The sequence below is a fragment of the Nerophis lumbriciformis genome, linkage group LG16 (assembly GCF_033978685.3).
Source record: "Nerophis lumbriciformis linkage group LG16, RoL_Nlum_v2.1, whole genome shotgun sequence".
In the NCBI taxonomy this organism is placed as follows: domain Eukaryota; kingdom Metazoa; phylum Chordata; class Actinopteri; order Syngnathiformes; family Syngnathidae; genus Nerophis; species Nerophis lumbriciformis.
Genome location: NC_084563.2, coordinates 39,703,765 through 39,728,086, shown reverse-complemented (window position 1 = coordinate 39,728,086; position 24,322 = coordinate 39,703,765). Strand labels below are relative to the sequence as shown.

The window sequence follows — 24,322 nt, the reverse complement described above, 5'->3', positions numbered from 1 at the left end:
TGCTTGGTCGCTTTTTACGCGCGAGCACGGTCGCGCCCGGCTCCATCTACAAAATGGAAACAAGACACGTAAGTTAACTTCATGATTTGCCGTTAAACAGGAGCTAAAAAAATAAGATAATTTTGCACTTTTCTTATGACACAACGCAAAAAGTCTTGCTTATCAAAGCTGTCCCATCAGGTAGAGGTTCCACAGCGATTGTATCCAAAACAGCTGACTGTCATTAGCGTCGGCGGGAGTGTCGCAAAGCCCATTTTGATGTCTATTTTATTAATGTTGAGTGAAAATAGCAGCATGTTTACGTCCAAACATACTGTAAGTCATCTTATAGCGTGCTTTAAGCCAGAAAGGCAGTGTTGTTAATCTTGGAAATGACAGCACACAACCGTGACGTCATCACAAGTCTCCGTTTGTGCCGTGTACACGCATACGCTAAGCCAGATCTGGGCAAATTAAGGGCCAGGGGCCACATGTGGCCCGTTAAGCTTTTCAATCTGGCCCGCCGGACATTCCCAAATAATTTTTTTTAGATCTTTAAGCTGGAAAGTGTAACTGCCGTTATGATGTGCAGTGATGTTTTCAAATGACCGTAAATCTTCAACTATACTAACTCTTTCAATACTGGAAATCTGCATCATATACTAGTTACTATGGTCATCTAATTAGTTACTATGGTCATCTAATTAGTTACTATGGTCATCTAATTAGTTACTATAGTAATGTAAGTCACAGCAGCTCAGACGAGGCATCAAGCAGTGTGGGTGGGGAGCGTTTCCACAGAGTGTTTCCAGAGTCTGAAATGTGGGTGTCAGGAACAGATGTGGAAGGAGATTTTTACAACAAAGTTCTAAAGCTTAGAGATGTATCAGATATATCGGATAGTAGGGTTTTTTTTGTTTTTTTTACCCTTGGCTATCATATTTTGCTGTGTTTGTATACGTGGATGGAGAGGGGGGGTGACGTTCAAATGTTGTCAATATTCAGTGTTTTATCCTTCATAGTTAATACTGTAAATCCCACATTCTTTATTTTCATGTACAGTACAAAAATGTGAAATTCCATTCCTTTTTTAAAGCGGTCTGTCATAACGTTTTTAGCATTCAATCAGACATTATTGTGAGGTTTTGTATTAGTGTTCCTAAAAATAATACCGGCCCCCCCAGACACATTTTTTTTCCTCTAAATTTGGCCCCCGAGTCAAAATAATTGCCCAGGCCTGCGCTAAGCGGACAGTTTTGGAACTTTGCAAAAGTTGGCGTTTTTAAAGACAAAAGTATGCGTCTGCATGTGGACAAGAGGCCTAAACACAAAGATAAGTATGCGTCTATTAAGTATCTGTGTTCGTGTGGACATGGCCTTAGATGAATAATCTCAAAGACATACCTCGTTCCATATGACAGTGTCAGACTCTCCTGTGGTGCTTGAAGTCCCGACTGAAAAGATCAACCTGCGGTCCCAAGCTACCAGAAGCAATCTCAGTACCTGGTGGTGAATGAAGGACAGTATGACAACTTGCAGGACATGAGGAAAAAACTATTGAGATATCTTGTCTTTAATAATGGTATATTTGAAATATCCAAAGTGAATACGGTGAGCTTTCGTCACATCCTGTGTCACATTTTGCGGCTTTACTCATGGTTTTTGTTCTTTAAGCCAATTCTCTGTAGTTTTGGCATGAAATAAGTCTTAAAGTTAGCCCTATTTTTGTATCTTATAAATATTTTACAGTATAATATTTGTGTCCTAAGGCTGGTGTACACAAATATCTTCTAAATCTTAGGAGATGTTTTATCTGTTACAGACCGCATCAATAAAGATAAAAAAAAATCAGGCATTGGGCAGTGATATTTGTGTGTGGGGTGTGTTACCATCATATACACAACACAGCACACACATACTGTTACAATTCTGTCCCACCACCGAGCTAGATTCATTCTCTAAGCCTGAAATCTTGCGTGAATAAACGTGATCTAACAAAATCGAAGAAGAAAACGCATAGCAACCAATCAACCACAGTAGCAACAAGAAGAAAAACAGGCAATGTAGAAGAGAAAGAAACAATGGTGGTTTTAGGACTATTATTGAAAGAAGAAGAAGAAGAAAAAAAGAGTGGAAAATCATGGAGATGGCATAAACACAGATTCAACTAAGCAAGCTAGAGGTGAGAAAATTGTCAACAAAGCAGCTACAATGCTTTTTTTTTAGCATCTTGATTGGCTACTTTCTGGACCATGTCATAATTCATAACTAGAGAGGTCTGTGTTTTCCATAGACATGAAGAGTATTGGTTTCGAACGTGTTCAATGTTTAACAATTGTCAGCATGACCCGTTTTGGAGCCAATTTTCGGGAAAAATTTCCTCTTGACACACATCAAACCACATGACGGTGTTATAAGACAATTTTGGCAGACTTTTGCTGCCTTTACTCAGAACAGGGACAATGGGGACAAAAATAGCCAAATTGTCCGTACCCCGCTTTAGGCTACATTAACACTGTAGGGTATGATGGCCAATTTGGATTTTTGTTCAATTTGATCTTCTTATTTAGTCGGTAACGATAAGACAATTGTTAACAAAACTGGCAAATGATTCCCAGGAATCGAAAAAACAGAGCTGGTTCTACACCAGCCCTCCAATGTCCCCGGTTTCAGAGGTCCCAGTGTGCCGCCACCGGCTGCTGTTGCTACTCAGCGCCCGAATATGCAGGAGTCACAGGATCACATTGTGGCAGCAATACGTAGCAAAATGATCGCCTACATAAATCAATACATGTACACACAAATATTGATATGTATATGAAGCATTAAATGCATTGGCGAAAGTGAATTTTGTGTCCTTGCCGCCGCCTTTTTTAAATTGAAGTCAAATGTCAAAGGCTGAACGACGACCTCTATGTGTTGCCAAAGTATTCACAGACTACAGAAATGTGCGTATGTGAAGCATGAAGTTGGCCTGAGACAACACACATTTCCTCGTCAACATCAGTCTTGATACTGCTCAACTTTGCCCTGAAAAAGGGAGTACGCCAGGTTTTGGTGCATAAGAAAGCTTAATACATGGCGCCTCGCAAGCCTCTCTAATATAAACTAATATTATTTGTTTGGAAAAAGCATCGGCAAATATGGCAACGGCCACTTTTCTCCGTTGCCAATTAATTCCAAAGCCTTTGTGCCCAATGTTCCAAAGACTTTCTGAAAACCTCCAGTATGCTTCCTATCGACTGTTTTCACATTACAACAACAACCAGGGAGTCAACCATTGTGGAGGAAAACACAACAACGTATTGTCTGTGAAAGGGACAGTAAGCACCTGTGCTAAAGCTAAATAGTCAACTTTTATAGCGCTTTTTGTCTGTCAGAATAGAGAAAAAGACAGAAACATTTTACTAGTATTGTCTGACCAAAATTGTGCAAAAACGGACAATACAACGGTCTAAATAGAAAGAGGGCGATTATGGATTGCAATTCTCATCATCAATGTAGATAACATTTTTTTTTTTTTGTATGTATTTTATCCGCTTTTAGTGTTTTTTTTTTGTTTTTTTTAATAAACAATGACTAGTTATCACTTTTGGCATGACAAGATGACGTTCACATGTCGTCTTTGTTACTTTCCGGAACCTGATTGTAAGCCAACAACCATTTACAGCTTTGAATGACAAGGAAGACAATTTTAAGTGATGTATTGTAAGAATGATCATAATATATGGACTATTGACTAGTGATGAAATATAAAGAAAAAATATATGCTAATACTAATTAAACAGATTTGTTTTTAAATGTATGTATAACATTTTTAATTATTGCATCAATGCCAATTATGCAAATTGTATAAAGTCCAAGACCACGCCCCTAGCCACATTCCCATTGCCAGAGGTGTATTGGCAATCTGGGGAAAACTCTGATCCACACACTAATTTGGGGGAAAAAAAAAAAAATCCAATACATGCCACATATTGAAAAAAAAGTTTATATTGACCTGCAGTGTGAACGTTGCCATAATTTATATTATGTTGCGGCCATCACAATAGATCAATTATCTTTTTCTCCAATTGTAATGCTGCAATTGTGACTTCATAGTGATAATAAACAGGTATACGTACCAAAACTCGGAATGGACATGAACGGTAGTAATCAGACCAAAATAAGTATCGATCTGTGCTTAATTTCGGTAATAAATGAGTACAGACTCAGCCACCTGCAACAATTGCTTGATGGTGATATTGTGAAAGTAACAACATGTAAATAAATGATGTAGCGTCCCAACAAAGGCAGAGAGTCTGACACGCTTTTTACAAAACATGCCAACAGCAGCCTTTTTTTAAATTTTGATCATTCACAATCCTTATGTGAGACAAGCACACATTTTTTTCCTTTATGCTTTCTAACTCGTAAATAAACGCGGGCAATAGTCAGTAAGCAATGGAGCTAATGGGATTTGGTCTATTCCCCCTCTAAAGCGCTCTTAAAATCATCCAAAAGTTTTCCTCAACATTTTATTTCCATGCTGCAAGTATAAATGTTAGGTAGTAACAGGCGCATTCATAATAGCATGCAATATTTACATATTTTGGTCATTTTGAGCAAACCGCAGCGCATTAAACGATTCACATTCCTAGTAACAAATCTGCTCCACCCCTGAGCGGCCTGCAGTGTTTTATACCCATACAGTATCAGTTGAGCTGAATAACTACTACGAATAGAGATTTCCCGATTCCAGGATCGCATCAGGCCGATATTTACCTTATTTAACTGATTGTTGACAGGTTGATGAGCGGCTGAGCACAGCCAATCTTTACCACAGTTGTGTCCCAGTTAGGGCTGTAATTGTTCGAGTAAATCGATTGCTTCAATCAGAAAAAACACATTGATTTGTATTGTTGCTTCAATGATTTGTTTAATGAGTAAAATAAGCGCAAGACTGCTCCAAAAGAGCGTACATGAGAGTGGTCCACCTATTGGGATGTAGCTGCGCTGATAGTGACAGCAGAGTGCGGCTAAAGAGCGATAACTCAAAGGAAAACAAGACAACGAGGACGAGAGAGAAGATGTCAAAGGTTTTGCGATCAATAATTTGTCTTGTTCTTATTATTACAAAATATTTTTGGGGTAATTTTTGTTATTGTTTACATACTCTGGGAGTAAGTCTTTGGATACAGACTTTGAGGGCAAAACCCAAATGATAAAAATGGGAGCCAATTGTAGATTTTGCTTTTGTTGAATGATTGTACACTAAACACTATTTTGTTAAAATTAAAGTTAAAGTACCAATGATTGTCACACACACACTAGGTGTGGTGAAATTTGTCCTCTGCATTTGACCCATCCCCTTGTTCACCCCCTGGGAGGTGAGGGGAGCAGTGGGCAGCAGCGGTGCCTCGCACGGGAATCATTTTTGGTGAATTAACCCCCAATTCCAACCCTTGATGCTGAGTGCCAAGCAGGGAGGTAATGGGTCCCATTTTTATAGTCTTTGGTATGACTATAAATCATTCAATACCACAAATGTAATACATAATCTGATTTACAACAATACAAGCAAATTCTAAAGATATGTTTTATAAAAAGATATGTTATATAAAAAGGTGTTATTGTGTTTACTTTAGTTACTTACTATAAAACATTTTCAGTTCTATGATCAATTGTCAAAGTATCAGATCAGGACTCAAAATGGAATCGAATCTAATCTTAAACCAAAAAAATTGTATCAGGTTCAGAGACCAAAAAGTTGATTGGGACATTCCTAAATACAAATCTTACCTTTAGCATTTGGTTTGACACAACCTTTGGTTATACAAGAAGCTACCATGCAGTAGAGAATGATATAGAGCTAGAATGTTTTGGCATGCTGAGGCATTTACCGTATTTTCCGCACTATAAGGCGCACCGGATTATTAGCCGCACCTTCTATGAATTACATATTTCATAATTTTGTCCACCAATAAGCCGCCCCGGACTATAAGCCGCGCCTACGCTGCGCTAAAGTGAATGTCAAAAAAACGCTGCGCTAAAGTGAATGTCAAAAAAACAGTCAGATAGTTCAGTCAAACTTTAATAATATATTGAAAACCAGCGTTCTAACAACTCTGTCCCAAAATGTACGCAAATGTGCAATCACAAACATAGTAAAATTCAAAATGGTGTAGAGCAATAAATAGCAACATAATGTTGCTCGAACGTTAATGTCACAACACACAAAATAAACATAGCGCTCACCTTCTGAAGTTATTCTTCATTCGTAAATCCTTCGAATTCTTCGTCTTCGGTGTCCGAATTGAAAAGTTGCGCAAGCGTGGGATCCAAAAATGGCCGGCTCCGCCTCGTCGAAGTCATCGGATTCAGTGTCGCTGTTGTTGTGCAGCAGTTCTGTGAATCCTGCCTTCCGGAAAGCTCGGACCACAGTTGTGACCGAAACTATCTGCCCAGGCATTTACGATCCACTGGCAGATGTTGGCGTATGTCGACCGGCGCTATCTGCCCGTCTTAGTGAAGGTGTGTTCGCCTTCGGAGCTGTGTGAAAAAAGCCACCCGGCCTCTTCGCGTAAACTTCCCTTAACCACTCGCTCATCTTTTCTTCATCCATCCATCCCTTCGAGTTAGCTTTTATGATGACGCCGGCTGGAAAGGTCTCTTTTGGCAAGGTCTTCCTTTTGAATATCATCATGGGTGGAAGTTAGCATGGCAAGCTAGAACCACAGTGAAGGATGACTTCTCATTCCCTGTGGTGCGAATATTCACCGTACGTGCTCCCGTTCCACAGTGCGGTTCACAGGAATATCAGCTGTGAAATACGGTAGTAATCCGTGTGCGGATGGAGAGATTGCGTCTTTTTATGAACCGGATCGCTTAGTAGGAGCCATTTTGTGGTCTTTACAGATGTAAACAGGAAATGAAACGTACGGTGATATCCGCGCGTTTTTTCTTCTTCTTCCGGGGGCGGGTGAAGCGCTTCCTGTTCTATGGGGGCGGGTGCTTTCCTTGGCGGTTGCTTGCGTAGAAGAAGAAGCGCTTCCTGTTCTACCGGGAAAAAAGATGGCGGCTGTTTACCGAAGTTGCGAGACCGAAACTTTATGAAAATGAATCGTAATAAAGCGCACCGGGTTATAAGGCGCACTGTCAGCTTTTGAGAAAAATTGTGGTTTTTAGGTGCGCCTTATAGTGCGGAAAATACGGTAGAATTCAGGGAGGACTCATGGGTCTGGCCCGGTCGCTGATTGACTTAATTCAGTCAATGTAATTTTATTGATGAAGTGTTAAGGCCTAACAACTTTGGGTGCATGAAATGTAAGTAAATGTGCCAGGAAGGTTAAGGAAGTTTACCTTACGTCCCCTCTCACTGTCTGGGAGGTAGCAGTGTCTTGGGAAGCCTCTGGCAGTGAAGGGCTTCCCTGTATTCGGATGCTCTGGTCCCTGATCATACATGTCAAGATTAAATTCCAGAACTCATGTTCATAAGCGACACTGTTATCACTGTGATGGGGATGAAATTCAAATGAACACACTGAGCTGCTGTATTCTTTCTAAGTACCTGAATGCCTGGCGGGATGTTATAGATGATGCGTACAGTTTTGCAGTCCGGGTGACCTGGTAGTGAGTGAGGGATGACGTGGTACTCCATTTTCCCTGCTGGTTGGCTACCAGTCTTTACACCATATATGGTTTTACAAGTGGGACACTGAAGACTAATACCAAAGGAAGCATTTGGTAAATATTGGGAGCTTACAGCATTGTTTATGACTAATGTACCTGCCGTCCTTGTTTCCATTATTATACATGGCCACCAGACACTGGAAATGGTATTGGTGTCCACACTGTGCAAGACGCCCAACAGACTCTGCCCTGGAAACGGGTCCCACACCTGGACCTTTGTATCCAGATGGACCCCCTAAGGGTTCCATACATATGGTGCAATCCTATTAAGGAAAACAAAGCTTTAAAATGTCATTTTGTTTTTTTAACTCATGCCGAAATATTGGTCATACCTCGTCTGGTGGATTCTTTACTTTTTGCAGGTACTTTTTAACCACCTCCTCTGGAGTTTTACCTGCAGACAAAATAGCACACAAGTGAAGTTGACATTTGTCTCTGGTGTTTGATGTGGATATTTATGGTGCAGTTCAATTTATGTTGGTTTACTTAGATCATAGACTATTACCCTTACGAGCCTGCTTCTTGGTGGTCTTTCTGCAACAGTGGCCAAAGCCTGGCACTGGTTTAATTTCACTTTTGCTGACAGGTGGAGGGTGCAGTACCAGTTTAGGCGGCCTGGTAAGACACACAGGCAGAGCAGCAGCACTCATCAGGATGCCGGTGATTCCTGAAATATGCAGAGTTGGAAAAGAAAAAGTTATAGGCTCACAGATCTTGATTATTCAATAAAAAATAATGCACAAGCTGCAATGAACACTACTCACAAAAACTTAAGGGTGTCCTATATTAGGCTTAGGGCCAGTAAACGCTGATCAAGCAAGATGTATATTGACTACTATGTGTGTCCCGATACAACTTTTTTTACCTACAATGTGACACCGATATTGGAGCCTTATTGGCAAATACAGATATTGATCCAAGACAATATCAGCACAAATTATACTTACTTTTGTTATTTTGTAGTGTAGAATGTTTGATCAAGTGAAATTAGTCAGAGAAAAATGGTAGGTATGAAAAACACTAACCTATTTACTATAATTTCTGGGCTATAGAGAGCACCTGTTTATAAGCCACACCCACCAAATTTTTGGACAACTTTAATTTTGTACATAATGTATATTGGCCGAAAGTGCACACATTAAAACATGAAATATATCATATCACACAGACGCACAAATTTAACAAAAGGGTGCGGTCTTTATCCTCCTACTCCTGCGCGATGGAGCTGGATTATTAAGAGTCAGAGTTGAGGAGACTGGGGATTGCTTCGCCTGGTGTTTCGCCATTTCCTTTTCCGACTAAATGGCTGGTTGAATGGTTTGACTTAATAGGCTCTTTTCCCCCACAGGAACTTTCTCATTTAAGTAAAGTTCTCCCTGTGTTTCCACCAAAAACTACCCAGGTAAATTTAGTTCTTCAGGAAACTTTCGGAGTTCCTCCTAGCTCGGTGAGACTTTTCATAAGTCATACATTTTCATAAATTTTTCTTAAGTCACCCCTACCCACTTCACCAAAGTGGGCTGGCTCAGGGTGGAGGACAGAGTAAAACAACTTGCACTGAGCCTAGTCTACAAAATCCGCTACACCTCCCTGATACCGAAGTACCGGTACATGTCAAACTACTTCCATAACGTAAATGACCGCCATAACTACAACACCAGGGGGAGCTCCACAAACCACGTTAAACCCAGATTCAGATCTAACAAAGGTCTTAACTCATTCTCCTTCTATGCCACATCAATATGGAATGCACTCCCAACAGGTGTAAAAGAAAGTGCATCTCTATCCTCCTTCAAAACCACACTTAAAGAACACCTCCAGGCAACTTCAACCCTAGACTAACACCCTACCCCCTACACATCCCACCTCCCCGGATTGTAAATAATCAAATGTAAATAATCAAATGTATATACTAGTCCTTATGCTTTCTGAACTCACTATGTTCACTACTCGCTGTACATATCCTACCAAGTCAGACCTACACTGTTTCAAAGTCAATTTCTCAGATGATGCAATTGTTGATGACTGAAGTGCTGATATCAACCAAACCTGCTCTAACGACAGAGTTAATTTGTTGCACATCATCAGCATAAAAGTGGAAGTTAACGTTGTATTTGGATATGATTGAACCTAATGGGAGCATGTAAAGAGAAAAAAAGAATAGGCCCACGTATTGAACTCTGGGGTATGCCAGAAGAAAGTGGAACAACTGTGGAGAAAAGACCATGAATCATTACTGAAAAGGACCTTTGGGAGAGATATGAGGAAAACCATCTTAGCATAGATCCACGTAGGCCAACACAGTGCTCCAGGCGGGACATGAGGACCGCATGGTCCACAGTGTCAAAGGCAGCTGTGACTTCCAAAAGGACTGGACAACCACAACAGCATTTTTGGTGTCGAGGGCCATAAGAATGTCATTTTGGACTTTTAGTAATGCTGATTCTGTGCTCTGGCGATTCTTGAATCCTGATTGAAACTTGTCAGCAATATCATTGAGGGACAGATATGGCTGAAGTTGTGCAAGGACAAGTTTTTCCATGATCTTGGACAGAAAAGGGAGATGTGATTTTGGACGAAAGTTGGATAGAATGGATGGGTCTAGGTCAGTGGTTCTTAACCTGGGTTCGATCGAACCCTAGGGGTTCGGTGAGTCGGGCTGAGGGATTCGGCGGAGGTCAAAACACACCCGACTCATCGTGTAAATAAAAACTTCTCCCTATCTGCGTATTACGGATACGGCAACAGCAGAAGTCACACTGATTTGCAGGTGTGTAATTTGTTGTGAGTTTATGCACTGTGTTGGTTTTGTTCTTTGAACAAGGTGATGTTCATGCACGATTCATTTTGTGCACCAGTAATAAAACATGGTTACACTTTAGTATGGGGAACATATTCACCATGAATTAGTTGCTTATTAACATGCAAATTAGTAACATATTGGCTCTTAACTAGTCATTATTAAGTACTTATTAATGCCTTATTCGGCATGGCCTTATTATAACTCTAACCCTCTAACCTTGGCTCTAACCCTCTAACCCTAACCCTAACCAAATAACTCTAAATTAAGTCTTTGTTACTTAGAATATGTTCCCCTAGTGTCCAAAAAACTCTAAATTAAGTCTTTGTTACTTAGAATATGTTCTCCATACTTAAGTGTTACCAAAAACATATAACTTTGTCTTGAATTTGAAAAAAAAAAAACATTTTATTTTTCACTAAAGAAGGGTTCGGTGAATGTGCATATGAAACTGGTGGGGTTCGGTACCTACAACAAGGTTAAGAACCACTGGTCTAGGATATGCTTTTTAGAAGTGGTCTGACTACAGCATGCTTCAGGGCAATAAGGACAATACCCAGCCTGAAGCAGCTGTTAATAAAGAGAACAAGGCTTGGACCAATGGTGTCCATACCCTCCAGCAATATTTTAGCAGGTATAATATCTAGAGCAGTGGTCCGGTACCGGTCCGTAGAGCAATTGGTTCCCTGGCCCCACAAGAAATTAAAAATGATAAATGATCAGTGTGTGAATGTGTGTGTGAATGGGTAAATGTGGAAGTAGTGTCAAAGCGCTTTGAGTACCTTGAAGGTAGAAAAGCGCTATACAAGTACAACCCATTTATCATTTATTTATTTAAAAAAAAAAATAATAATAATAATTTTTTATTTTTTTATTAAATCAACATAAAAAACACAAGATACTCTTACAATTAGTGCACCAACCCAAAAAACCTCCCTCCCCCATTTACACTCATTCACACAATAGGGTTGTTTCTTTCTGTTATTAATATTTCTGGTTCCTACATTATATATCAATATAGATCAATACAGTCTGCAGGGATATAGTCCGTAAGCACACATGATTGTATTTTTTTATGACAAAAAAAAAAGAAAAAAAAGAAAGAAAAAAAAATACCACGCGTACCCCAAATGTGCTGTACAGGAGGACTAAGTAGGGCAGTAGTTCTCGTGTCGCATAGCCGATGTACGTACTCTTGATCAATTGTTCGGGTCGTCTTGTTCTCATGTCAAAATGTGAACAGCATGATGAAGCTCATAATTAAACCAGGGTCTTACACACACACACACACACACATATTAATTTGTCTTTGTTAGAACACACCAAGTAGTGAAACATTATACAGTTAGACGTGTACTGTGTTAAAAATATTAGTAGGTTCACATGTTAAGGCTAGATAATGATTCATCCTGAAATTTCACCAAGCAAAATATCCCTAACTTTTTTGTGAGCAGTGTACTTGTCTGTAACATGAAACAGTCATGTTTGTGTATGTGTGTGATCTCACCGGCCAACGCAGGGTGAACAGGACTTGATCCATTGAGGTTCTTCACGGGCACAGTGGGAACACTGCAACAGAAGACATAAGTTATTTACTTCCCTGTGTTAACATATTCCAAATCAAACTGTACAATATTGTTAATCTTTACAGAACAATAGGGATTACAAGTACAGTACCCGTTACAAGTAATTTAAAACCAGCAAATAAACCAAAAGATTCTTACTTTGAAAAACAGATTATGGTCATTTTACGCTGGTATCAAAGGACAAAAAATAATAATGAAAAAAGATGAGTAATGAAAAGAGGTGGCGACTTGTCTAGGGTGTACCCCGCCTTCCTCCCGAATGCAGCTGAGATAGGCTCCAGCACCCCCGCAACCCTGAAAGGGACAAGCGGTAGAAAATGGATGGATGGAGTAATGAAAATGAGAAAAAATAAAACTCAGGCTCAAAAACAAGTAGTATTCAGTCACGCCTTTCTTCTCTCCTGTTGAGTGTTCCTCCTTCTGCTCTCATTTAACAACACACAACTGACGCCATCTGATGGTTAGTAAGCCAATCAATGACCATGGAAGGCTGTGTGTGGGTGTGTGTGTATATTTCAGAGCTAATCCACAGATTTTCCTCTGGTCAGAGACACGTCATGCAGTCACTCTCTGGAGATTACCTCCTTCGTCACAAAGCCAATCATCACTAACTCATAAAAAAACACCAAGACTTATGTTTCATTTGTATGACCGGAAAAACAAACACATTTATGAAATACATCTTATGAGAATAGCAAAAATCTAACAGATTTTAACTCAGTGCCTCAACCCTGCGAACTAGTTAGGAATAGTGTCAGTTTTCCTCATTTAAAGAAAACTTTTAAATCTTGGAGAAAAAAAAATTACACAAGCTAAAAACGGTATTTCATATAAGTAGCTGCACACTTCACATTTTAGCAAACCTTTTAATCGGGACAATACAATAGAAATAGACAAGACTATAACTCAGTGAGTAGGGGTGTTGCGATCTGATATAGATCGGTCCGATATTAGTAAAAAAAACAAAAAACAAGTATTGGATTATAACGGCTTGCATCTAAAATCTCTGATACAAGTAGTCCTGCAGCATGTTTACTTGTGCAAAGCTGGACAGCCAATTAATATCTACATGTCCCCCAATAAGCACACCAGGTTGGTCTTTCTTGTCAAGTCATTTACAAAACGTAAACATGATAGGCTGTAGGCTACTATGAGCTAGGATCTACAGATCAGCTGATCAAACTAACACACAAGCTAAGATTAGGGGTGTGGGAAAATGTTTTTAAACATTCAAGCATATATTTTGAAGTTTTAGGCCATCTTCACATCACGTCAGCAGCCAAGAGAAGCTTTTATCACCTGTAACCTGTTTTGATGAGAATGTACTATAATTTTCATACCAAATAAAATATTGTGAGAATCCGTTTGACTCGAGAATCGATTCAGAATTGAATCTTCACCCGAATAATCATAATTGAATTGAATTGTGAGTTGTTCTAAGATTCACATCCCTTTTAGACGTATGTGTCCTTATTTGGACAATATTACAGTCTAAAACAGCACATTTGTCAATAAAAGTATCAAGTATCAAATAATTATAATTGCTTACAGATGCAAAGTCTCCAAGGTTGAAGTGTATTGGAAAGTATCCTGTAAGATCCACTAGTGCTGCATGATTAATGAACATCAAATTGACATTGAGGTTTTAATTACTACGATAACAGCAGAGGACTTTTTTGCTCTCCTCAGTTTCTAGCAATTGAGCGATACAAGTGTTCGCCTGTAATAATTGTCGAGCCTCACGTCCTTACCCAGATGGCCAATCAAAAGTGGTTACAGGAAACAGGACTTTTGTGTGCGCTGCAACTGATGCAATCAATGTGCTAATAACAAACACCGCTGTACAGTAGCTGCAAAAAGTTGTATTGTGTGTTTTATTGGTGACAGTGTAAAATGGCTGAAGGAACTTCTCTGGTGACAGCAGTACCTTAACTTAGCTCAAACTGGGTGGACTACGATGACAAGCGGCCAAGGATGGTGTGAGCAAAATTTCATTGCAGCAGCATAACCTCATTGTATAGCTTGCATTGATTATTTCTTCAGTTCAGTAACATGATGTACCGTGAACAAAAGATTAGGTCTTCACAACGCAGACTTTCAGTAATCCAGAAGGGGGAGCTGTCCACATAAAGCCGAAAGTTTTGAAAGTAGATTATTGCATATTGTTCTAATGTGTGGAAACTTGAAAAAAAATGTTGATTGAAAGTCTAAAAGCAAAAGACAGCATAAAACCATTCCAGACGATTAGTAATAATAAATAGGTGAGTGTTTTTCCACACTTACCTTTGTTCTCTGTTTGACTAATTAAACTATAATAGGGACGCACACAGTAGTCAGTATACATCTTGCCCAAACAGCATTTACTGACCTTAACCTTACAGCAGTGATCTGAACAGAAGCGTAGCACTCGGTGAACATGTAGCAAAAGCCTGTAACATGTTTGTAGCCAAGTAGTTCATGCAACATTAAATCAATCAATTCCACACAATTGACAACATTTTTAACAATCAAGTATTTAAAAAAAAAAAAATCTAATATTATGGCAAATGTTTGTATGTCGAAAATAATTTTTGGGGTAATTAATAACATGTCATTGACTTAAAAAGCCAATTACTGTATTGTGAAACAAACAGCCTTATAAATAGGTTTGTAGACATAACTAAATGCAGTCTGCACTAGATGAAGTCATTGTGTGACGTTAACAGTAATCAGTCACACACATGTGCATATACATGCTGCCATTCAATGGATTAATCCATGCAGTGTTAGCAAGGTAGGTGTTACAGGATGAGGGAAGACATGGTGAGTGTTAAGTCTGATCCGAGATAAACTTTATTTAGTCTAGCTCTTTAACACACTTTCCACCTGGTCCACAGATGAGCAGATGACACACAAATAAGGCGCTTGACTCAAATATATTTTTAGAAGTTACAAATACGAACGTCACTCTTGTCTGTCTTTCATTCTCCTGATATCACTATACACATTGAAATATATCTTACCAGCATAAACTTAGTTTAAGTGATGCATATATAATGTTAGTGGCAATCAGTGGCATCTAGTTCTGCAGGCGTGGCACCCATATAGCAGTCAGTCTACCGCAGGAGCAGCAAGCTACTATAGTAGTATAACATGGTTACCATTACCAAGTATAGAGTGAATCTTCTAGCAAGACAATTGCTGACAAACAATATTGTACGGCATTGAGCTATTACAATACATCAGAGAACTTGCAACAGAGTAAAACAACTTGCACTGAGCCTAGTCTATAAAATCCGCTACACCTCCCTGATACCGAAGTACATGTCAAACTACTTCCATAACGTAAATGACCGCCTTAACCACAACACCAGGGGGAACTCCACAAACCACGTTAAACCCAGATTCCGATCTAACAAAGGTCTTAACTCATTCTTCTTCTATGCCACATCAATATGGAATGCACTCCCAACAGGTGTAAAAGAAAGTGCATCTCTATCCTCCTTCAAAACTGCACTAAAACAACACTTCCAGGCAACTTCAACCCTTGACTAACACCCTCGCCCCTCCACATCCCACCTCCCCGGATTGTAAATAACCAAATGTAAATAATCAAATGTATTTCTAATGTATATACTTGTTCTTATGCTATCCGAAGTCACTATGTTCTCTGCTCGCTGTACATATCCTACCAAGTCAGACCTACACTGTTTCAATGTCCATTTCTCTGATGATGCAATTGTTGATGACTGAAGTGCTGATATCAACCAAACCCTCCTCATCCCACCCCCCGGATTGTAAATAATGTAAACAATTCAATGTACATACTCTGATGATTAACTTGTGTGATGACTGTACTATGATGATAGTATATATTTGTACCATGAATTGATTTACGTGGACCCCGACTTAAACAAATTGAAAAACTTATTCGGATGTTACCATTTAGTGGTCAATTGTACGGAATATGCACTGTACTGTGCAATCTACTAATAAAAGTCTCAATCAAAAAAAAAATAAGTTGCCGCAATTTACAAATACAGTACAGTATCTCAAATTTCCTCTTAAATAAAGTAAAATTGTAACATTTATAAACCTTTATTTAAATCTAAACAGATTAGTTCCTCATTCATATCCACTCTTTACTTTGCTGGCAACAGACTAATTAAAAATATTACACAGTGTGCCTTTAAGAGTATTTGCATAACACAAATAAATTAACTGGACTGAGTAGAACTAGAATCACGGTGGAATAACAAAAGATGGTGGGACCGAGATAATGTTCAAAACAAATGACTGCGCCTGTTCTTGTGTTGGAAGGCAAACACTTTAAATACGCTTGTGTAAAAATATATATTGTAACTAAAATGACTCCCGTTTAGTGAAAGACCAGAAACGTCTGGAACCTGGCTGCCTTGGTCATCATCAATCAAAACAGATTGCCGGCCACCCGAAAATGTGCGTGCCAAATCCACCGATTAAGATTGCCCGGCACTCCGCGCTGGATAAGATTGCCTGCCACAACAATATGAAGTATAAACAATAAAACATTGAATATTAAGAGTATGTGAACCATTTCTACCTTGTTTACTTCCCTGACGACATCTTAAAGTTTTGTAATCCATCAAAAATATCTAGCTATCCATCCTTTTTTTTTTCTATCGGTGTCCCTCACGCAACTAAAACGCATCAAACATGTCAAAGTTTGGAGAGTATTTTGCATAGTACCTATCAGGCCTATAGTAAATGGGTTAAATGGGTGTATTTTTGAATTGTGTATGGTACTATTAGACATTTTTTATATAGTCCACAAAGTTCAGAGGGCAAGTTTTTTTTTTGTATCACATATTTTAACGTACTGTGCTGGTTTTTGATTAATTGGACCATGAGTTGGAAAAGTTGTCCAAATTAGTACCTACACAATGAGTCTTTGCATAATGTAGTCCTGTAATGTACGTGGTCAATAATAATCATTGTGGCCCTCACCCAACGGGCGGCATACCATATTTTGATATCTCTTACATCATGTTTTAAAAATAAACTTCGGACAATCTGTGGTCTGTAATCTGGGGACCCTGGAATTAAGCTTTTTTTGGCGTACCACTAGATAAAGCCTGTACCACAGTTTGAAAAAACACTGCTTCAATCTGAGTGGAGTGGCATCTAGGATGGCTTGTCAGATTCAAGGCGTGGCACGTGCCACCCCAGGCCACCCCCTAGACACGCCTCTGGTGGCAATTAAATACTGCCACTGTGGTCATTTGGGTTTAGCAATTAGAACCCAACTCAGGTGGGAGAACATATATATATTTCCCAGCTGCTTATTTTATGTCTTTTTTCCCACCATCTAAACTACACACAAATATTAATTCATTAGGCTAACAACTCCTTAGTAAGCTCTCTGCAAAGAGCATCTGGTGTGTGTCCTGATACAACTTTTTGACTTCCGATGTGACACCGACAGTGGAGCCTCGAGTATAGGCCGATACCGATATTGGCACTTTTTTGGAATTTTGCCTATCGTTCACAATCATTATGAGAGACAAGAACACATCGTTTTTTTTAAAAAAGGATTTTAAAGATGATAAGTGCTTGGAAGATGTGGCTAATGGGAGTCACCGTTGTAGCCTTCAAAGCCCTCTAAAAGAACTTCAAAACCCTCCATCAACGTTTTATATACACACTGCAAGTCTACATTTACGTAATGTAGTAACAGACACGTTCATCCATCCATCCATCCATTTTCTACCGCTTGTCCCTTACGGGGTCACAGAAGGTGCTGGAGCACATATTATGTAATATGTACAATATTTACCGTATTTTCGTCATTTTAACCATTTAACCACTGACTTCTTCCGCGCATTGATTTCTATTCCCATAGCAGCGCACGTCTGACTTCCGGCAACAACTTATTTTCCTATTCCCGGATTCAAACACGAGTGAGTTCCAATCAAGGCAGACTTTGTAGAAGACTACGAAGACAACTATTTTTGGACAATTGAGTATTTACAACCTTATCTTTTTGAAGCGAAATGAACAGAGGATGAACTGCTGTTTGTAAAAGCCAGCACGGAGAAGCGGGTGAAACGCTGGAGTAGACAGAAGCTGAGAGAGTGAGGTCGGACTGACACGAACCTGCAAATTTGCAAGACAAATTTGGAGACAAGCTATTTCGACATAAATGGAGTGCTTACCCCCAAATAATCCGGGAATAACGTGCCCGGCCAGCTGGTCCAAACAGACACCTGTCCATCGAGTCACACTTAAATATTGATCATGATACATGCATCATGTCATGCTTGTTAGTACAATATTATGGCGTCACATTAGTGCCAAAAATCCGAGCGCATAAAAACTGTTATCGCGCGCTGATTCTCCACTTCGTACGCGCGCGCGACACCCTTTTGCGCACGCGTGGTGCCTTTTTGCGCACGCGCGCACCTTTCTGCGCTCTCTGTGTACTCCTGGCATCTCTCCTCGCGCTGTCATGTTTCTTTTTGGCACTTTGGGGGCGGGTATGCTTAGACGGCCCCTTCTTTCTGATTGGTCAGGCGAAAAATGCTGAAAAATGCTCAGAGCCAATCAGAAGTATAGCAGGACGGGTCATCGTCAATATGTATCAAGATTTACGGAGGAAGAAGTGGATAAAAAAATGTTGCGCGCTGATGAAGGTTATTTCATACCACATAAACACAATACAGGGTAATACAAAATGTGACCCAAATAAATAATAAGACAACAAACACCATAATCATATCTTTCAGCCAGAACTGGTCCACCAGCAATAACATCCAACCATAACATTATTTTATATTTTCACTTCTTCTTGAACATTTGTTTTCTAATTTATGGAATTTCTTTTGATTCAGCCATAAAATTAATGAAATAATCTTTGAATTTTGTTTTCAAAATGTTAAAAATAGCTTTTAATAATGTATTCTGAAACAGTTTAAAATAATCAGAGAACTGACTAACACTGACCCTACACAACTATGTTGCACAATTAAGTCTTTTTTTTTTTAAAGCGAAAGAGGTCATTTCAACAGGTATAGCATCCTATGTCATATCTACATGTAATAAGATTTGTAACAAGGCAAACCGTTTGTAAATTGGTCGAAAATCGAGCAAGTTATGGTAATTTAATTAGTACATGTACCATTGACATCAATGTAATGATTGAGGCTAGATGTCCGAGGTAAGATGGCTACAACGTTGCTACACTGGAGAATGATTGGTCATATGAAAAATACTCACAGCCAATCAGAAAGAAGGGGTCGTCTAAGCATACCCGCCCCCAAAGTGCCAAAAAGAAACATGACAGCACGAGGAGAGATGCCAGGAGTACACAGAGAGCGCGCAGAAAGGCGTCGCGCGCGCGCAGAAAGGCGTCACGCGCGCGCAGAAAGGCGTCGCGCGCGCGCAGAAAGGCGCCGCGCGCGCGCAAAAAGGCACCGCGCGCGTGCAGAAAGGCACGGCGCGCACGCAGAAAGGTACCACGCGCGTGCACAAAGTGGAGAATCAGCGCGCGATAACAGTTTTTATGCGCTCGGATTTTTGGCACTAATGTGACGCCATACAATATGCTGTCTGGCTAGCGGTGTACAAACTAAACATGAAATGTAGGCTAATACTTTACAGATACTGTAAAATGATTGTTTATGTTAGTCAGTCAGTACAAATTGTTGTCCTATCGCAATGTTGTGCATTACAAACTCAAACGCGCTTCGTGCTGACGTAGAAGCTAGCTTATCTCTCGCTGTAGTTAGCTTTTACGGCTAATACTGTAGCACGCCGATGTGTTTTTACGCTAGAAAAAGAGTTCCTCAGTGTTCACTCTTACAATAACAATGTCGCTGCAGCTTGGTTATTATACAGGTTACGGAACGTAAATAAAGTACCGTATTTTCCACACTATTAGCCGCACCTAAAAACCACAAATTTACTCAAAAGCTGACAGTGCGGCTTTTAACCCGGTGCGCTTTATATATGGATAAATATTAAGATTCATTTTCATAAAGTTTCGATCTCGCAACTTCGGTAAACAGCCGCCATCTTTTTTCCCGGTAGAACAGGAAGCGCTTCTTCTTCTACGCAAGCAACCGCCAAGGTAAGCACCCGCCCCCATAGAACAGGAAGCGCTTCTTCTTCTACTGTAAGCAACCACCCGCCCGCGTAGAAGGAGAAAAAGCGCGCGGATATACCGTACGTTTCATTTCCTTTGTGTGTTTACATCTGTAAAGACCACAAAATGGCTCCTACTAAGCGTCAGGGATCCGGTTCATGAAAAGACGCAATCTCTCCATCCGCACACGGATTACTATTTCACAGCAACTGATATTCCTGTGAACGCACTGTGGATACAACGGGAGCACGTACGGTGAATATTCGCACCACAGGGAATGAGAAGTCATCCTTCACTGTGGTTCTAGCTTGCCATGCTAACTTCCACCCATGGTGATATTCAAAAGGAAGACCTTGCCAAAAGAGACCTTTCCAGCCGGCGTCATCATAAAAGCTAACTCGAAGGGATGGATGAAGAAAAGATGAGCGAGTGGTTAAGGTAAGTTTAAGTTTACGCGAAGAGGCCGGGTGGCTTTTTTCACGCAGCTCTGTCCATGTTGATATACGTATGTTTGTGATTGCACATTTGCGTACATTTTGGGAGTGAACAGAGTTGTTAGAACGCTGGTTTTTAATATATTATTAAAGTTTGACTGACCTATCTGACTGTTTTTTTGACATTCCTTTAGCGCAGTTAGATGCGGCTTACAACACCGGGCGGCTTATAGGTGGACAAAGTTTTGAAATATGCCGTTCATTGAAGGCGCGGCTTTTAACCCAGGGCGCCTTATGGTGCGGAAAATACGGTATTGGTGATGGTTTTTAGGTGATTTAGAGGTAGAATTGATTGCTCCCATTAACTGCATTGTTAGCCACCAAGAACGAGACGATTTTTATGTGTTAGAATGCAAAAAACAAAAACCTTTTGTCTTCTTTTCTCTCATAGTGATTGAGAGTAATAGGCACAATTACAAAAAAAAGTGCAGTGTGTGTGCGCACGCGGTTTCTAACATTCCTGTGCCCTCCTGTGGCGCACACCTCTGTGTGTATGTGTTCGATACTGTGGTGCAAGTTGGTGACTAGCTTGGAAGGTCCAAACAGAAGCTGTGGTCCTTGAGGATTGGCCACCTCAATTACAAAGTCTACTAAACAGTTGCAAGCAATCGCCTCTCTCTTTCTCTCTGCGTATTACACTTTGCATCTGCATCAAGTTGCTACATTTTGATTGACCCATTTTTACTTGCACTGGTTTTGGTTGGCTCCTGGTTAAAACCAAGACACAACACAGGTGAAGTACGCACTTGGTTTGTGTGAATCACATGGTCCTTTCTCACACTCATTCGTTTGTTTGTGCGCCTCCTCTAAATGTTTAACTGGAGAGGAAGCACACATTCCTCTATACAACTCCTGTGAAGATTGTCAATATTAACTCTCACCGCAGGACAGAGAATGGAAATGCGTCCTTGAGTACAAGAAACATTTCGTGTGAGTGTGACCTCTTTCAATCAGTCCTGATTCCCATGTGATCAGTCTTCGTTTGCTGACTTGTTTCTTTGTCATAAACCCCTCACCCCACCACGATGTTAGCCTTGGTCTTGGGTACTGTCTGGGACATGTCTAAGATGCTCGCACGCACACACACACACACACACACACACACACACACACACACATATATATATATATATATATATATATATATGCACTCCTCGCAGAACTGTGACAGACAGGGGGTAGTGACAATGCAGTCTACCCCACTGCCACACAAAAGACATCCTCATTATGATAATGCACAGAACACGACACAGCCCACTCTGAGTGATTCCAGTATATTGCCGCAACTTCGTACGTGTGGCACCATATTGTGGACGTGCAAATAATCACCAACACCCGCACAGCTAACGTGACACAAGCATAGGGGAAACATAGAAATGTGCAAGAACTATAAAAACCCTGGACGGTAGTGGAGAAGCAAAACTCATGTAAAAATTCATGGGACAAAGCCGAGAGAGGGGGATGGAAGAAGAGTACCAAGAGGGGCAAAACTAGCAGAGACTCGGCATTGTGCTGCTAATGTGTCCCAGGCTTGCGTAACTAACAAAGGTTACTGTGGAGACCAACAATAGGGCACGGAGGGCCCCAGACTGCTGGGAAGTAAAAGGACAGGAGGGAGCAGAGGAGCCGCAGGGTAGAGAAAGCAAGAGACAACTCTAAAGGACGGGGGCTCGACACAGGAAAAAAAGATCAACATTTCAAAATCATTTGACCTTGTTTTAAGCTTTTTTTTAAAAAAAAGAAGAGGTACCACTGTCGTACTACTCCCGTACTACAGTTGTCACTCACCATATCATGCTTAAAATTTTGCAACTTTACTCTATTATCCATCATTGTTTGTTTCTTAAGCACATTACCGTATTTTTCGGACTATAAGTCGCAGTTTTTTTTCATCGTTTGGCCGGGGGTGCGACTTATACTCAGGAGCGACTTATGTGTGAAATTATTAACACATTACTGTAAAATATCAAATAATATTATTTAGCTCATTCACGTAAGAGACTAGACATATAAGATTTCATGGGATTTAGCGATTAGGAGTGACAGATTGTTTGGTAAACGTAAAGCATTATTTGAATGACTCTTAACATAATATGTTACGTTAACATACCAGGCACGTTCTCAGTTGGTTATTTATGCCTCATATAACGTACACTTATTCAGCCTGTTGTTCACTATTCTTTATTTATTTTAAATTGCCTTTCAAATGTCTATTCTTGGTGTTGGGTTTTATCAAATACATTTCCCCAATAAATGAGACTTATACTCCAGTGCGACTTATGTTTTTTCCTTCTTTATTATGCATTTTCGGCCGGTGCGACTTATACGCCGGAGCGACTTATACTCCGAAAAATACGGTATACATGAATTACCATGAATTGATTAACGTGGACCCCGACTTAAACAAGTTGAAAAACTTATTCGGGTGTTACCATTTAGTGGTCAATTGTACGGAATATGTACTGTACTGTGCAATCTACTAATACAAGTCTCAATCAATCAATCAATCAAACACATATTTGGCATACATTAAGTATTATATGTATTACAGCACAATGTGGGTCTTATTTTCTATTACTGCATTGTCAGAATACATATTGTAGGGTTTCCCAAACATTGCCAATATGCTTGTGGCAGTGGGGTCGTGGCCGTCTCGGTGTCAATATGGCATTTAATTTTCAGAATTGGCAGTGATACCTATAATTTCTTTTAAAAAGCAAACAAAAATTTTATAAATATATTTAAAAACTAATTTGTGTTAATTGGTAATTAGTATTGACATATTTTTGTCGTATTATTTTGCTAAATGTTTCAATTGTTGTTGCTTATATTTTACTACAATGTAATACAGGCTGCACTTTGTACACCCCTGATTTATTGACATACCGTATTTTCTGGACCATAGGGCGCACCGGATTATAAGGCGCACTGCCAATGAGCGGGTCTATTCAGGTCTACTTCCATACAAAAGGCGCACTGGATTATAAGGCGCATTAAAGGGGTCATATTATGATTTTTTTCTAAATTGAAAACACTTCCATGTGGTCTACATAACATGTAATGGTGGTTCTGTGGTCAAAATGTTGCATGGATGTTGCCGTTTTGTGGGCGGTCTTATTTATGCGGCTCACCTTCGGCAGCGTTTTCTCCCCGTCATCTTTGTTGTAGCGGTGTAGCGTGCAAGAAGTGTCAAAAGATGGAGCTAACTGTTTTAATGACATTCAGACTACTTAAATCAACAACGGAGCAGCATCTTCTCATCTGTGGCTCACTAGAGCAACGTCGGATATGTGTCCCGTGAAAAACGTCCGACCGGAACTCTCTGATAACTAAAGTTCCGTGGGTGAATTATGTAAACCCGCTACACTGGTAGTTTTTAGCGCTTCCATAGCGAGATATAAGTTACAACTTTACACTACTTTATATTAGAAATGGCAACGGCAGAGGGTGAATGCCCCATGACAAGAAGATAGTGAAAAAGAAGAAGCTTATCGACTACGCTATCGGCACGGACTACAGTGGCCGTCGTGCGCAAATTTTCAGGACTTATGCAGATCCCAAATACACATCAGAAGGTACCAGAAGGTAAGAAAAGTTGATTTTGCATGATATTGTGAAACAAAATGCCAGATAATATGTCTGCTAATGTGTGCCATTTTGTGGTTCTTATGCACACACCATAGTAATACTT

General features: G+C 40.0%; 1 protein-coding gene across 2 annotated transcripts in view; it reads right to left on the bottom strand.

The window, feature by feature from the left end:
* The window catches only part of LOC133617267 (E3 ubiquitin-protein ligase DTX4-like), a 75,499-nt gene that overhangs the window by 12,601 nt on the left and 38,576 nt on the right, over positions 1 to 24,322 (bottom strand). The window contains exons 5-11 of one of the 2 annotated variants that reach the window (XM_061977156.2): positions 11,958 to 12,019; positions 8,156 to 8,317; positions 7,983 to 8,044; positions 7,747 to 7,913; positions 7,529 to 7,682; positions 7,321 to 7,410; positions 1,384 to 1,482 (exon numbers count right to left, since the gene is read on the bottom strand). In XM_061977156.2, the coding sequence (XP_061833140.1) occupies positions 1,384 to 1,482; positions 7,321 to 7,410; positions 7,529 to 7,682; positions 7,747 to 7,913; positions 7,983 to 8,044; positions 8,156 to 8,317; positions 11,958 to 12,019 (796 nt within the window). The remainder of the gene's footprint in view (positions 1 to 1,383; positions 1,483 to 7,320; positions 7,411 to 7,528; positions 7,683 to 7,746; positions 7,914 to 7,982; positions 8,045 to 8,155; positions 8,318 to 11,957; positions 12,020 to 24,322) is intronic. The other variant, XM_061977157.2, reaches the window with a different exon arrangement.